The following is a 16,723-nucleotide window of genomic DNA, read 5'->3' on the forward strand; positions in this document are numbered from 1 at the left end:
TATTGATGTAGCTGAAACACCTGCACTCGTTTCCTCCTAAGCGGCTGAAACAAAGCCTGTTTGACACACACGGGTGCACACGTTGTCGTGTTGGCACAAGCACTTTGTGTACCGTGGCAGCGTCGTTCCCCCCCTCCCCCCTTCGCCCGCCGGACTTTTTACTTTCATTTCGTCTTTCCCTTTGTTTAGCGCAACTAGCCGAATGACGCTACGCTCGCCTCGAGGTAAATGTACGCGTGTTTGTGAGCCGGCCAGCATCAAAGCTGTGATTTCAATGAAGCCGGCCTATCTCTCGCCCGATTCAGCCTCCCTTCTTTCATCTCCTCACGTCCCCCATCGCCATCCATCTCAGCTCGACCCCCCTCCGGCTTGAGACACTCCTCTCCTCCCTCCTTGACCCTATATCTTCCTCTCCATCATCGTTGTATTTTTTGTGTCATGGTTTTATTTTCGGGTCCGGTGAAGAGTCTCCTCTTCGTCGTGTTCTCGCCTCTGCTCCTCTGTGCCCCTCTGCGCTTCTCAGACTCCTTTCCCAGGGTCTCCCTTCGCTTCACTTCCTTCTCGTCTCGTCCTCTCCGGTGGCTTGTGACTGGCTAAGTCAGCCGGGGACTGCTGGCAACAGAGGACACGCTCACAGGAGCCGCCATCCTCCGTATCTCTGCCTCAAGTCAAATGCGCTCTGTGTGTTCGTGTGTGTGTTCGCGTCCGTGTGCGTGCGGAGGTCTGTGCGCGCGTGTCTCATCCGCCCGCAAGCACACAATGACATTTAAAAGGCAGAAATGCCCTTCCCTCTCCGGCCCCCTCCCTCCCCACCTCGAGGCCTAGCCCAAGGTGGTGTGATGGAAGCCAGCCACGCTGGGCCCTGCCCGGTGCCTCTCTCCGTGGGTGCCCCTGAGTGTGTGTGTGTGTGTGTGTGTCTGACAATGAACACATGCCAATCTTTCCACCATGCGGTCAAGTCACAATAACTAATCAGGCCTGCAAGGCTGGCCTGGAGAGACGGGTACAGAGAGAGAGAGAGAGAGAGGGAGAGAGGGAGAGCGCGAGCAACACAGACATTGAGAGGGAGAGAAACTGGAGCGAGATGGACAGATGGATGGGTGGAGGGAGAGAGTGAGTGAGTGCTTTCCATCACTGGAGCTGAGATGTAGAGGAATGAAGCTACGGGTGGCTGAAGCGAGGGAGGATGATGGGCTGGTTGGGGGGTGGGGGGGGATGGAGGGCGAGGATTACCACTGGATGGATGTGAGCTGTCCTCTGTGGCATGACACCGTGTTCAACTATCTCTCGCTCTGCCCTCCCTCCACCCATCCATCTCCGTCTCTCATATTCTATAGCGCCGCCTGGCTGGCGGACAGGAGTGCCTGAGTCTCACCCCCCCCCCCGCCATCTCTCTCTCTCTCTCCCCCCTGCTGGCTGTCTCTCGCTCACTTCTCTCTGCTATCTCCATAAGGGAATAATGAATATTTTAAGGCTGACATGAGTGTGGCTCCTAATCCTTCTCGCCGGGGGCGAAATGGGCCTCAGGGGTCTCGGTGTGTTTGTGTCGGTGTCGGTCGGTGTGTGTGTGCGCGCGCTTGTCTCCGTATGTGTGTGTCTGAGCACGTGCGTGGGCTGTGTGTGTGCGGTGTGCTTCTCGGTCTGTCTACCTATTTGATTGGGATAGAGGCCCCAATTTGCGGCGCTTTCGCGCTTAGCTTTGTGTTTTGCATGTGAAACCACCGCCGACTCGCTCCCTGCATGCCAACAAGGGGAAGCGAGGTTAGGGGAGGGGGAAGACGTACACACCCACGTGCACCTACACTCACGCACCTACACATATGCACGCCGTGCCAAGTGGCCTAGCTGTGCTGGTCGATTGCCGCACAGGGTAATGAAGAGCTTAAGTTGATATATGAGCGACTTATTTGTCCTGCCCGGAACAACCATCACACCGCGAGTGCTTCTAATCTCCCCCCCCCCTCGTGTTGACCTCCCCACGATGGGCCGACCCGATCCGGGAGACAACATCCCCCTCGAGTGAATGAAGGAGCACCTTATTATTCATCATTTGTCTTTAAGAGATGACAAGCCACGCATGCCGTTGTCATTCTGATCTTATCAGACTTTAATGCCCTTGCACACACACACATTCAACACGCACACACACACACACAGACAGCATGGACCCGCAGGGGGGTAACAGTCCCATGTGTGGCAGCACATCTTCCAAGGCAACATTGATTGGTGTCTCAGTGTCCTTGATGTAATTCCCCTCTCCTCCCCCTAGAGGGAGTGGTTTGTATGTGAGTGTGTGTGTGTGCTGTGAAGGCCAATTCATAACGTCAAGGACATTCTCACTAGGAACAACAAAAGCAAACAAAGAGCACCGTTCTGCTGCCTACGACTCTCTCTCTTTCTTCATCCGTCCCTCTCTCCATTCCCTCTCTGAAAGGGTGAGTTGACCTTCATGGCGTATCCCTCACGTCATATCCCGAGGTCACCCTCTTCATCCGCATGCCTCCTTGCAGACGTGTGCCCACCTCTTGTTTACATCGTATAAATACTTTGACAGTGATCGGTGCATCGCTTGGCAACGGAAGCGAGGTCACCGCGTCGTCAATAAGGGTCCACACTGAACTTGGTACACACACACACACACACACACACACACACACACACACACACACACACACACACACACACACACACACACACACACACACACACACAGGAAGTGCTGAACGCTGCGATGTGGAAGAACAAAGGCAGCGCTGAAGCCGCCTGGGAGCAGGTGTGTTGGCGGAAGTTTGAAACGCCCCCAAATATCTCCACGTTTGGCCTCTACATCGACGGCCAGGGACGGGCGGAGTCAAAACCCATGACTCAGGGCTCTGTGTGTGTGTGTGTGTGTGTGTGTGTGTGTTTGTGTTTGTGTGCGGGTACGTGTGCCTGTTGTGTCGGATGAAGTGATGCCGCGTCCCAAAGTCACCTCCAGAGTGAAACATCACTTGCCTGCGTTCACCTTTTCCTCTGGCCCCATCTCTATCCTCCCCTGCCCTTCCTGTCACACCCCTGTCCCCCCTCCCCTCTCTCCCCTCCTCTCTCCCCCCCTCTCTCCCCTCCTCCACCTTCACGTGTTTCTAAGCCTTTATAGTCTGGCCTCGAGTTTCTCTCAATTTCCTTTTTAATGTCACCTCTCTTGTTGCATTCAGCCGTAATGTTCTCTCTAACATCTCTGCCCTTCACACTAAGTGTCTCTCTCTCCCTCTCTCTCTCTCTCTCCCAGTTTCTCTCTTTCCTTGTCTCTCTCTCTCTCCCCATCTCTCTCTCTCCCCCTGTCTCTCTCTCTCGCTCTCCCTGTCTCTCTCCCCAGCTCCCCGCCTCTCTCTCCGTCTCTCCCTCTATCTCCCCGTCTCTCTCTCCGTCTCTCCCTCTCTCCATCCCTCGCTCCTTCTCTCCTATTTGTTCTCTTGCTGTGCCTCCGTTTTCATCCATCTCTATTTGCGCTCTCTCTCTCTCTCTCTTTCCCTCCCTCACCCGTCTAGATTTGATTTCCCCCACCTTAATCCCCCCCCCTCCTCTCCTTGTTGTAATTAGCTGGTGTAATTGCTGTAGTAAATCTTTGCTGCCGTCCCAAGGAGACTGGCTGATATAGGACTGATTTAATAAGCAAGCCGCCGCTGCTCACCTCCAGCTCTGTCGCACTGTGTATGTGTGTGTGTACACGTGTGTGTGTGTGTGTGCGTGTGCCTGTGTGCGTCTGCGTGTGTGTGTATGCGCCTGTGTCTGCCTGTGTCCTCTGTTGTTTGCTGTGAGGATTTATGGGCTGTTTGTGTGGTTTAGGCGGCAGTGAATATGAGTTCAAGGTGACGGCGTGTCTGCGCGCCCGCCACTGTAGCACCGCTTATCATCCATGCAGGCAGCGTCGCCTCCGAGCGCACGCACCCTCTCGCACGCACGTCGACACGCGTGTGCGTCAGCGCCACAGACCTTCACGGCCCGGAGAGTAGGGAGAGGTCACGACGGCCCTATGGAGAATGAGAACGACGCACAAACACGCACACACACTACCCTTAGGCCGCTTTCTACTTCGTCAGAGAATGCATTAGTTCTCTACACCTATATACATAGGGACCGTGTGTTCTCTCGGGATGTGTTCTCACGCGCACATGTAGACTAACATTATAAACAAACACACAAGGAGGGTTACTGTGAGGTGAACTGTGAGATTAACAACGATGTATCCAGCTGCAGTTCTTCAGATGTCCATTAGAGGGCACTGTGACTCCACCAATAACTAGCTGTGTGAGTGGTTACACACACTTTTTGTCTCCTTTTAGGTGGAAAACTCGGAAAAATTAATAACTTATGAATCAAAAAGTAATTATTTTATGCTTGGTAAACATTTGTAAACTGTGTGGGTGCCAAATATTTTGTACCGTATATTAATTAGATTTTAAAAAGTGGAGATTCTGTGTACTTGATATCAACTTCACTGTTATGACCGTGGGCAATTAAAGAACATATTTTCAAGGAATACTAATGATGTTTTGGATATTTATCAAAACCAGTGAATCAGGGGTTATGCATTTTTTATTTAATAGATTGCAGTGTTAGAATTCATATAAATAGAGTTAAAATAAATCAATGTGAATACGTCTTTAACTTGATTCAATGATTCTATGTTGGATTTTTATCATCATTGAAGATGTTTGAATCTACTTCATAATACTTGAATTTGATGCTTTTAGACTCCAGAAATGTTTTCTGCTGTTAAAACTCCAAATCACTGTGATGTTTAAAAAATGCTAGCAGGCAGCAACAAACCTAAACACACCAAACAATCACACAGTCAAATTACCCACAATGCATACTTAATTTATGTTGTCTTTGATATTTTTTTTCCGAATTTCAAAACACTTAAAAAGTGCTAAAAGTTACATTTCCCTCACCGAAATTAAAATCTCTCCTGCAGTGGCGGCCTTCATGCACCAGGGGTGCGCAAGTGAGCAGGCCCCTGGCCCCTCCCACGACGCCTCCCCCTGGCCCGGGGCCCTCCCACATCCTGCCTCGGCTCCCCCCTCCCCCCGGCCCCACCCAGCCATCTGGTCCGCTTTACACAAACACACTCACACACAGACAGGAATCTTTTCTCCCCGCTTCCTTTCACAGTGGAAAAAAACAGGATGAAGGGGGCTCTTTCAGTGGCGAAGTTACCCTGGAAACCCCCCTTTATTCTCCCCTTTGTCTGGCCGGGCTCACGTTGTAGCACACGCACATGGTAGGGCACAGGGTGACAGAACGGTGGACATTTAAAGTTTAAAGGGACTCAGTTTCCAGCTGTCTCTCTCTGGACTGCATAGTTGTTGGCCTTCTGCTAAGTTTAGACGAAGAGCAACCTCCCCCCCTCCTCTCCCTCTCTCCCTGTCTCACTCCTAAAGCACATGCTCATTCCTTTCCTCTAGTATTCCACTTCTTGAAAATACATCTTTTGGAGTTTGAAGGCTCAATATAGTTGACTTTGTGAGAGATCTTTATCAGGTTGCCCTAAATACTTAGCACGTCTCCATAACAAGCCTCTTTGTTTGTCTCTTTCAGTCGTTAAACGTGGCGCAATCAATCGATTTGTCACAGTCAAAGACGTTTGGGTGTTACCCTGTGAGTCATTAGACCGGTTACTTTTTTCTATTTTGATCGAGGCATCTCTGGGGAAAAGTTGGTTCATAGTTCTTACGAGTTTAAAGGGGTGCGGTTCCCCAGCACCTCCACTAGAGGGCGCACTACAAAGAGTAGCGTCCCGAGGGGTTGTGGACACACAATGAAAGCTGTCATCTGTAAGCTTTTAACTCGAGTTAAAAATAAACTGCAGCTCTTCATCATGCAGGGAGTGGTGATGAGAGGGTGAATAGGGCAAAAAGAGAGGAGCGGTTTGTGCTTTGTTCCACAGAGCTGAATCCTTTCAGCTTTGAACGCATGGCTACAGTGGATTTGGTCAGGGATGAAAGTACACACTCTACAGTGTTTAAACTTCTTCAAACTGCCTCTTTTTTTTTAGTTTCCCTACTGGCTACACTTCTCATTTCTGCCGCGTTCCTCCTGTTTCCATTTTCTCTTTCCTGGCAGCCCGTCGCCACACAAACCCCACTTTTTACCCTTTTAAGGAGCGAAGAGCGAGAGAAGCAAAGCCGGAGCTGTTGGGGAGGGGGCGAGGGAAGGACACACTCAGGTCTGCTGACTGATGAACACAGTCCTCTTTGTCTCCGGTTTGGAAAGACAGAGACACATGTACTCACACTCACGCACACACACGCACGCACACACACACACACACGAATACACAAACACACACAAGTGTGCGTGTATGGCCTTAGTTACATATTAACAGTGATTTGTGCATGACTTGGCATGATGTCTGTCTGACCACCGGGGCTCAGCAACCCCCCCTCTCCCCCTCTCCCTCCCACGCTTTAATTAAAACCAGAAGGCTTCTCTGGTAGAACTTGTCTCATGCGCAGTCACAGCCACAGCAAGGGCGACCTGAAAGTATATTCTTTAAGAGAAGGACTTCTTTAAGAACCCTCCCTCGCTCACTTTTCCGTACTATCGCTTAGTCTCTCGCGCAGACACACAGACACACAAACTTCCCAGCATATGCAAACTTTCCAGCATCGCTCAATGCCAGGCAGCTGCTAGGGAGATTTAAAGTGTGTGTGTGTGTGTGTGTGTATGTGTGTGTGTTTGTGTGTGTGTGCCTTTTGAAACCCCATACACCCGCTCCAAAGAGTGAACAACAAAAGATGCACATCTGGAACTATACAACTAAACAGTGTGCCTGTTTTGTGTGTGTGTGTGTGTGTGCGTGTGTGTGTGTGTGTGCGTGTGTGTGTGTGTGTGTGTGTTGGCTGTATGTATGTATGTGTGAGCCTCAACATAGCTATCCCATGAGTGTTTCCTGCCTCCCCCACGTGTCTGGGGTGCAGTGCTGCATCTCTGCCACCGGGGGTGCCACAGGCCAACAAATGAACGAGCAGCATGTACAAATATACCAGAGCAGCCATTTTACAATCTGCACACCAGACCCCATTTTATGAATCAGCTATGATGTCAGCAGAGCTAGGACTGACAGGATTGGTTGAGAGATGAAGGTAGAGGGAAAGAGCATTACTGTAGCTTTCCTCTCTCTCTCTCTCTCACACGCATGTAGGCAGGCATCGTCTGCAGCTTACTGTCTCCATGCTACACACACACACACACACACAGACATGCATACACACACGCTGAGCCAGTGACATGATGCTGTGCTCGTCGCTCTAGCTAACTGGATTGGCTCAGTTTAGGATAAGAAGGATTAGACCCTGATGTGAACTATGGCATGGGCCTCCAAATAGGGTTTTTATCTTACATGACAATCACTTGTTTATTTTCTCGTTTTTCCGTACCCTACATTCCGCCCCTCTGTGTCTCTGTATGTCGATCTATATTGATCTCGCTCTCTCTCTCTGTCTCTGTCTCTCTCGCCCCCCCCCCCCCCCCCCCCCCCGTGTTTGCCACTGTGTCACGTCGTTTATTTAGGGTTTCAACTCATTTCCCATCGGACCAATTCAGCTGCCTCTCAGCTGTGACTAGATTGTGTGTGTGTGTGTGTGTGTGTGTGTGTGTGTGTGTGTGTGTGTGTGTGTGTTTGTCATGGTACATTTCCTAGCCGGGCATCAGGGTGTGTGGGGGCTCTTACGGGTGTTTATGATTCATTGCTGCCGATACACTCTGCAGCACAGCGCTACCCACCCATAGAGCCGTTTGGGGCGGACAGCTGGTCAATCGGAGCGGAGCCAGCATCATCATCTCTGCGGCTAGAGGAGATAAGACCATTAAGTACAGCTGAAGTCTATCCGGAGTCATGAAACTTGGCGAAGGCTAGCTGTGTGTTTGTGTGTGTGTGTGTGTGTGTGTGTGTCCAGAGAAGGGCGGCTTGCGTTAAAAGGGGCCCGCAGGCGATTGTGTCCCAGGCCCAGCATCTCACACAAAGGCCTGCTTGACTGGACGGACAGTCCCAAGCTCTGTCTGTCAGACAGACGGATGGACTTGTTTGTTGTGTACTCCTCCGCTGGCTGCCCCCTCGTCTGACCGGGCCAGCGGGTAAAGTACACACTGGGCACATTATGCAACAGCCCCCGCTCCCGAGACACCGCGTGGAGCAGCCGTGGCGGCCGGCATATGCTCGCTAATCGAATAGCTCGCTGCTTTACGGAGCGGCCCGCTCAGAGGCGGGAAGGACGATCAAACGAGGAGAGTGGAAACGGGTAGTGGTCACACCAGCAGCACGCAGAACTGCGTTTCATAGCAGGTATACCAGAGGCTCGAACCAGCCGGGAGGATTGGCTCCAGCAGCACGAACAAGTCCTTGCCCGTGTTTCCGTGTCTCGATCTCAGAGCTGACGAACAGGAGGCGTGGGTTCACCCGGAACCTCTGAGTGGATCACAGAGTCAGGTTGTCTTTGTTCCCACTCCCCTGACAGCTGGGCCCAGGCCAGTTAAACTCTTAAGCTCAGCCCGTAATAACGTTATTACATGAGGTCATCAACCGCCATGGGAAACGGGCAGACCGGTTGGAGCTGTTGGGTCCCGGGCATGTCTTTGCCTGATTTGTCTTTTTGTCTTTGTGTGTGTGTTGTTGGAAAGGGAGCGAGAGAGTAATACAAAACGTGTGGGCATCTCACACACACACACACGCACACATGCACACGCACACGCACACGGCCCCGGTCTTACTGACCAGCTTCCTGTTCTGTCTGGTTCTCCACACAAGGAAACCCAAAGTGCAGACGTTACCTTCCACAGATCGAAACCAGAGCAGAGGGTATATATAACCAGGGAGTGTATGACCGGTAGCTGTATGTTGGTCGCTGTGTGCGATGGTGCCGGCCACATAGGCCAGACAGGCCTAATCCCTCTGCTTCAGCCTGCTGCTGTCTCAGGGCTAGGAACCCTCTGTGTGCGTGTGTGTGTGTTTCAAAACAGATATGGACACAAATTACCATGCATATCATATTGACGCATACAGTTCTCTTTTTTTATTTTTTTATATCATTGACCAAGCTGTGTACCCAAGTCTTTGTCCTCTTGTCTGTGTATGTGTCTGTGTGTGTGCGCTGCTTCAGAACTTCCTCGGGTCTAACCTAATTTGTGCATCATCACCCCCTCCACATGTGCACCCATTACACCGTCATCAGCCCCACCATCCATCCACACTCCCCCAAACTGCCCAGCTGCTGCTGTCTCACACCCCATTAGGTCTTCAGCAAATGACGTCGTTAACCCTCTCTCTCCCCCTGTCTATGTCTCTCTCACTGTCTCTCTTTCTCTCGCTCTCGCTCTCTCTCTCTCTTTCTTTCTCTCTCTCACTGTCTCTCTCTCTCTCTCTTTCTCTTTCTTTCTCTCTCTCTCTCTCTCTCTCTCACTGTCTCTCTCTCTCTCCCTCTGTCTGTCTGTGTTGCTGCCTCAGCCAAGAAGGAGCAGGATGGCGGGGAGGAGAAGAAGCAGGTGCAGAAGAAGAAGGTGAAGGAGCTCAAGGTTCTGGACAGCAAGACCTCCCAGAACCTCTGTGAGTCCAGGCCGCCTACAGAAAGAACCGGACAAAAACTTGTCTTCCATTCGTTATCCACCACACACACACACACACGCACACAACCAGAAGAGACTTCTGGATGCTCCCTCCCCATCTGTTTCTGCTTTAGTAACCATAGTAATGAGCTCGGTTATCATTGTGTCTAATGTTGTAACGTCGCAAGGTCTGATGACTTATGAAAAAGATTTCCCAAAAGTCTGACATTCACTTGTTCTAATGGTGGACTTGATGATAAATGTGTCGTTAACCTCTAAATGTTTTGGTGTCTACTCATGCGCGTGTTTCTAATTTTGCATGTATTTCTGTGTGTGTGTGTGTGTGTGTGTGTGTTTGCGCGCCTGCTCCAGCCATCTTCCTGGGCTCATTCCGTATGCCGTATGAAGAAATCAAGATGGTGATCCTGGAGGCGAATGAGAAGGTCCTGACAGAGTCCATGGTCCAGGTACAAATGGAGATTCATGTTCCTTCAACACCCTGAATACAAATTCTACATCGATTCTTCAAGTACAAGAAATTATTTTTGTGTCTGCTTGCAATACCCACATAAATTGTTATTTCTTGGGTTTGGGTTCTGCCACTTTTATGAATCTGTCCTCTGAAGCGTAACGTCAGAGAATCCAAACTGTAGTGCACGGTCACTACAGTTTGACCTCCAGAGCTTACCTGGGTCTGGTCGTCCCATAGAACCCGATCAGGCTGAGGACAGTGGACCTCCAGAGCTTACGATGGTCTGCTTGTGTTGTGTAGAACCCGATCAGGCTGAGGACAGTGGACCTCCAGAGCTTACCATGGTCTGCTTGTGTTGTGTAGAACCTGATCAAGCAGATGCCGGACCAGGAGCAGCTGAACACGCTGGCCGACATGAAGGACGAGTACGAAGACCTGGCAGAGGCCGAGCAGTTTGCGGTGGTGGTGAGGAAGACACACGCATCCACACAGAGACATATATAAATATATATGCATACACACCCAAAGGAAGCGGAGCAGGACATCCGTGGAGGAAGCGCATGATTCACTGGAGACGGTGACTCACAGGACGTGATGTGTTCCCCCGGACGGCTCACACACAGGTCACCGACGTCAACCGTCCTACAGGGCCACTGTTGTTTATCCGTATGCTAAATCCTGTCAGAGGGGGAAACCCTGTACACCCATAGCAAACACACACACACACACACACACACACACACACGCACAGAGGGTCCCTGTACCCGAGCAGAACCCCTTCATGCTCTTTGACCCCCCCCCCCCAGATGTCGGGCGTGAAGCGGCTGAAGACGCGGCTGGAGGCCATCCTGTTCCGGCTGCAGTTCGATGAGCTGCTGAACAACGTGAAGCCCGACGTGGTGTCAGTGACGGCCGCCTGCGAGGAGCTCAGCAAGAGCCAGACCTTCGCCAAGCTGCTGGAGATCATCCTGCTGGTCGGCAACTACATGAACGCCGGCTCCCGCAACGGCAAGGCCTATGGCTTCAGCATTTCCTACCTCTGCAAGGTAACAGCCCCGCCCCGCAGGTGCAGTATGCCAATGCTGTAGGTCAGCTTCGAGAGGTTAAAGAGGGTGAGCAGAAAATTGTAGAAGAGAGCTAAATCCTGGAAGATATCGTAGCCCTCCTTCCCTGCCTTTCTTCACCGTGGAGAAGATGTTTTGCCTTCTTGCACTTTTGCTGGCAGGAAAGATTGACTCCAACATAGTGTCATAGCATTTCACTCACTTATAGCTGACTGATGGCTTTGCTATTCTTAAAGAATTACTCTTAAAGGATTTGAGTTCTTAAATCCTACCTTCAGCACCTTTTTAAGGACCAAAACAATATTACAATACGCCGTGCTGATGGACAATGTCGTTTCTAAGTGGACCCCCTCAAGACTTGAGGGATCAGCAATATAGAACAAGGTGTTACAGTATGTGTGTGAGAGAGGTTTTTGTCCTAATCTATGCAGGAATGTAATATAGATGCACTCGGCTAACTGTGTCAATGTCCTCATTGAGGTAGAAAATGGATAGATTCTGCTGACTGGCGTGCATGCAGAGAGCCAGCTGAATGCCATCTGCCATAGTGCTAATTCTGCAAAAGCGGACTGTTTAGGCTGTATGAAGCTGAGCACAAATAGTGCAAACACGTTCCACCTCTTTAAGGGTAGCTTTTATTGCTTGTATTATGTCGATAATCGTCTGGCTTTAGACTGATCTGCAATGCCAGACTGGGGACAGGTCCTAAACGGCTTAACACGGGACACCCAACTTTCTAAAACCAACCCTCTTGTCTTGTTCCTTCCAATCAGCTGCGCGACACCAAGTCAGCGGACCACAAGCAGACCCTGCTCCACTTCCTGGCGGACTTTTGTCAGGAACACCACCCCGAGGTCATGGGCTTCACCGATGAGCTGGTCCACGTGGAGAAGGCCAGCCGAGGTAGCTGAGGCTTCTTCTTCTTTTTCCTCCCCGTCTCACTGCCTTGTCCTTAGCCTGCCTGCATAGCTGGTAGTTCCGCCCATGGCTATAACGGTCGTAGCTAGGGACGTCCGTGTACGCGATGTTCTGCTAATCAACACGTCTCTGTGCCCGCTGCGCAGTGTCAGCGGAGGTGCTCCAGAAAAACATTGAGCAGATGGGCCGTCAGATCAAGACCCTGCAGAAGGATCTGGAAGCCTTCCCCCCTCCCCAGAACGAGAGGGACCTGTTCTCCGAGAAGATGTCGATATCCTTTACGTTGTTACCGTCTGTCCTTATGCCTCCATCCTCAAGCCCCTCCATGCAGCACGACTGGAAACCAAAGCTTTAGGTTCACCGGCATGGGAGGGTAGCCAGGGATTTTATGTGGTTTTTCATATTGTATATTGCACGAAGGATCAAATTCAAAATGCCTCATGTGTGGGCCGACGGCGTGGCTCCACCGCTGGTGTTTTAAGATTTATTTTTGCATTTTTATGCTTTATTCATGAAGAATTAGACAGGAAGGTATGTGAGAGAGAGAGCAAAGGGCCACGGGCAGGAATCGAACCCCGATCGCTGCGGTCAGGACTGAGCCTTAATGGTACGCGCTCTTCGCGGCAAACCACCGGGGAGCCCTTGGTGTTTAGTTCTGTTCAGTTCTGGCCTGTGGCCCTGTGCTAGGAAATGTTTCCGTCTCTCAAGAGACAATTCAATCGAATCGGCTTTGCAAACCAGATCCAAGGAAGGCAACAAATAATATAAATCCTACATATGTACGACAACGCATGAGTCGGATGAGGTGATGCCGGTGTGACCCTTGACCCTGGGCCCCTCACAGTTTCGTGGGCACAGCGAAGGAGCAGCACGAGAAGCTGGTGCTCATGCACAACAACATGGAGGAGCAGTACAGCGAGCTGGGCCACTTCTACGTGTTCGACCCCCGCAAGATGTCCGTGGAGGAGTTCTTCGGGGACCTCAAGACCTTCAAGACCATGTTTGAGGTCTGTGTGTGTCCCCCCACATTATACCACAGCATTGTTGTGTACTTGAATCAGAGAGAATCGATTCGGAGTGCTCAATAACGTCAATCATTTTTCAAAGACTGACCCACCTCTGCCTTTTACCAGTTCCGTATCGATGCGCTACAAATCCAACATTGCCAACAGCGGTCCAATACAACCCTGGATCAGGTGTTACCTTGACAAGGCTTAAACAAAGTGCTCAAAGCACTGCAGCAGAATATCTTGATCTCTCGCTGATTAAGATGATAAGAAGCCAATAATGTTTCAGAGGAACGCAACTATAGCTGATCATTGTTGCTAGCTGTGGTATGAGCATGTGAAGCCAATTTGTCCTTATCCATCCGTATTGACACAACAGCATCTGTGTGTGTGTGTGTGTGTGTGTGTGTGTGTTTGTATGCCTGAGTATCCCAGCTGTATTGTGTGTTAACACATCAACAGTGGGACGGTTGATGCCAGGTTATAACCTCACCTGTTCCACCCAGTTAACATGCCGACCACGACGCCCACCCCCCTCAGAAGCTTGTGTACATCATCATAAAGCCGTGGTTGATTATTTTGCAAATACCTAAAAACAAAGACCCCTTAAAGGGCTTCGACATCAAAATGCATCATGGGAGTTTTTCATTGCGATACTTAGGATTCCAGAGTAGTCCTGTGTAATCCTAAATCAATGTAAATAAACACACTCGCGACGTACCAGCCCTAAACGGCTCCTCGTGAACCCTCACTCACTCTCTCTGCTGTGCCCTCCATGGTGTCCAGCAAGCGGTGAAGGAGAACCAGAAGAGGAGGGAGACGGAGGAGAAGATCAAGAGGGCCAGGCTGGCGCGAGAGAAGGCCGACAAGGAGAAGGAGGAGAAGGCCAAGAAGTCCCAGATCCTGGACATCAACTCAGGTCACGCCAGGCCTCCTTCTTTTTGTCTGCCTGCCTGCCTGTCTGTCTGTGTCTGTCTGTGTCTGTCTGTGTGTGTGTGTGTGTGTGTGTGTGTGTGTGTGTGTGTGTGTGTGTTTGAGTCAAATAAACTAAAAGAGAGAGAAAAGACAGATGGTGATAGAGCTGAATATTCACCAGACTCTTTTTCTCTTTGGCATTTCTCAAATAGACCAGTTGGGGGCACTCAGAGCCCATAGTTGCACTGAATCTGCTATTGTTGGGTGGGGGTGTGTGTGTGTGTATGTATGTGCTTGAATTCTTGTGTGTCAGTGTGTGCGTGCACATTTTAGTGTGGAGGCGTGCTTTTGCATTTATGGCCACCAGATTTTGTGTGCGAGAAGGAACACGTTGTCCCTATTAGTTAACCAAAGATAATCAAACAGTTATGACCTCCGTCCGGGAAGAGAGAGAGCCACAGTCAAGTCACACAGAGAGATAGAGAGAGGGCAAAAGAAAAAGGATTTATAAGGGACAGAAAGATAAAGTGTCCTCTATTCATGGTCTTGTGAATGGGGGGGGGGGGGGGGGGGGGGGCTGTCCTTAAAAGAGCAGAGGGGAGAACACTAAATGTGGTCATCGCTGAAGAACATGCAGCATCTTCCTTTCCCGACACCCTTTAAACCAGAACTGTTCACCCAGAATAGTTTCACAACACACGCGTGCATGCAAACACCTCACGGGCCCTCAAAGCTGTAATTCTTCCCACACACTCTGTCACACTCTCACTCTCTCACACACACACAGCAGCCTTATTCCCTCTTCCTCAGCCTGTGACCTAGTTTGCTTCCTTCCCTCCTCTCCTCGCTCTGCTGGGCCCCTCTGGGGACACATTTCTGTGGTCGTCAGGATTCCTCAGCCACCCCATGACCCCCCTGCCCGTCACTGGCCTCAGAGTAGCTGAGCGGGCAGAAGAGTGTGTGTTGGGTGACTGCTGTGTTTTTCCATTTAATCCGTGTGTGTGTATGTGATTTTTGTGTGAGTGCTGTTTTTCAAGTTTTCCGTGTATGTGATTGTGTGAGTGCTGTGTTTTTCCATTTTTCTGTGTGTGCATTTGATGTGTGTGTGTGTGTGTGTGTGTGTGAGTAATGGCTGTATTTTTCCATGTGCGTGTGCGTGCAAGCATCGAGATGTCCTTGTTAGCTGTGTGCTTGTGTGTGGCTGTGTTAGTGTGCGGGTCTCTCAGTCTTTTATCTACTTGTTTTCCCAGAATGTGTCTATCACAATCTCTCTCTCTGCGCAATCCAGCTGGCTTATACCCTCTTCTACTCTCTCTGTCCTCTCCTTCTCCCCTCCTCCCCGGTCTGCCTGTCTGAAGGACATTTTAAAGACACACGCACGCCCTTCACTCCAACATATTGCTTTGTCCTCCGACAGACAAAAGTCAGCCCATGGCGTTTCACCTCTTTTCAGACCACAGCTGAGAGTCGGAAGGTAGTCAAATTTCATGGCCGGACACTATAGGCATGCGTTATGGGAACACAATACTGCCTTAGAGAGTGTGTGTGTGTGTGTGTGTGTGTGTGTGTGTGTGCGTGTGCGTGCCTGGGCTTGTGGGTGTATGTGTTTTCCTGGGCCTGTGTGTGTGTGTGTGTCTGGGCCTGTGTGTGTGTCTGTGTCTTGGCCTGTGTGTGTCTGGGCCTGTGTGTGTATGTGTTTGGTGTGTGTGTGTGTGCATTCGGGCCTGTTTGTGTGTGTGTGTGTGCCTGGGCCTGTGTGTATATGTGTGTGTGTGTGTGCACTCGGGCGAGCTACTGATCGTTTACATACAGGTGGCATATTTGACTTCCCTTGTATCCCTGGGGCGGTGTGGCCTAATGCTCACTCAAGCCCAAAGCCAAAGAACACACCTGGGCCTCCCTGTGTTTGTGGGCGTCGCGCTGCGGTTGTGGAGCTGAGCACTGCTCTGTTCAGGGCCCTGTTTCACACACAATCACGCTCCCAAGCACTGCTGCTCATTCTTCATCGTTAGGACCTTAACCAGCGGCCCTTCTCTTCGTATAAGATAAGATAAGATAGTCCTTTATTAATCCCCCTTGGGAGAAATTCACAGGGGACCAGCAGTACAGTGGGAAAAGAGAAATGTGAAACAGTATATATACACATGCATATACACACGCACACACACACACACACACACACACACACAATCCCAGAGGTTGAGTAGAATATGTGAGGTCAGAGAGTGTTTGCACTTTGTGGCCTTGCCATTCCCATGCGAATGTGGGAGACTCACATAGGCATGTTTGAAGCCACACATGCAGACACCCCCTTGAACCATCCTAGCACTCAGTGAGCACAAAGCACAGAGCCTTTATGGTACGTCGTAAAAAAAAAACACATCTTCTAAAAATATGTTTAGCAAGTGCCTCACTACGCAACACATCACTGATAATAACCTCATTGTTATTCCCGGTTTATTTTCCTTCTCGCCCTGCGGCCGACTCAGTGCGACACGTGGCCGCAGACCTCGAGCTCTTCCCGTCCATCCTCATCCATCACGGCTCTCCCTGACAAACAGCCCTGCAGCCGCCCGAGTGGTCCGTGACTCAGTGCAGCGCTCTCCTCTGGGACTTTCCACACGGCACCCACCGGGGGAAAAAACAAACGCTTCCCCGGCCCGACCACTAGGTGTCGACGATGCTGACCTAGAGAGGGCTTTGTTCTTAGCTGGGGTGTGTGTGCTGCAGCGCATGTGTCAACGCGTGGGTGTGTCCGCCGGCCC

The 16,723-nt window shown here is 50.7% G+C and overlaps 1 protein-coding gene across 1 annotated transcript in view; it reads left to right on the plus strand.

Annotated features, from left to right (window-relative positions):
- diaph1 (diaphanous related formin 1) overlaps window positions 1-16,723 on the plus strand; it is a 99,865-nt gene that overhangs the window by 68,740 nt on the left and 14,402 nt on the right. Inside the window, 8 exon segments of the mRNA XM_079744836.1 lie at window positions 9,485-9,583; window positions 9,955-10,049; window positions 10,418-10,519; window positions 10,861-11,100; window positions 11,892-12,021; window positions 12,183-12,307; window positions 12,879-13,043; window positions 13,830-13,962. Of these exon segments, the coding sequence (XP_079600962.1) occupies window positions 9,485-9,583; window positions 9,955-10,049; window positions 10,418-10,519; window positions 10,861-11,100; window positions 11,892-12,021; window positions 12,183-12,307; window positions 12,879-13,043; window positions 13,830-13,962 (1,089 nt within the window).

The sequence above is a fragment of the Pollachius pollachius genome (assembly GCF_949987615.1).
Source record: "Pollachius pollachius genome assembly, chromosome: 10".
Classification (NCBI taxonomy): Eukaryota; Metazoa; Chordata; class Actinopteri; order Gadiformes; family Gadidae; genus Pollachius; species Pollachius pollachius.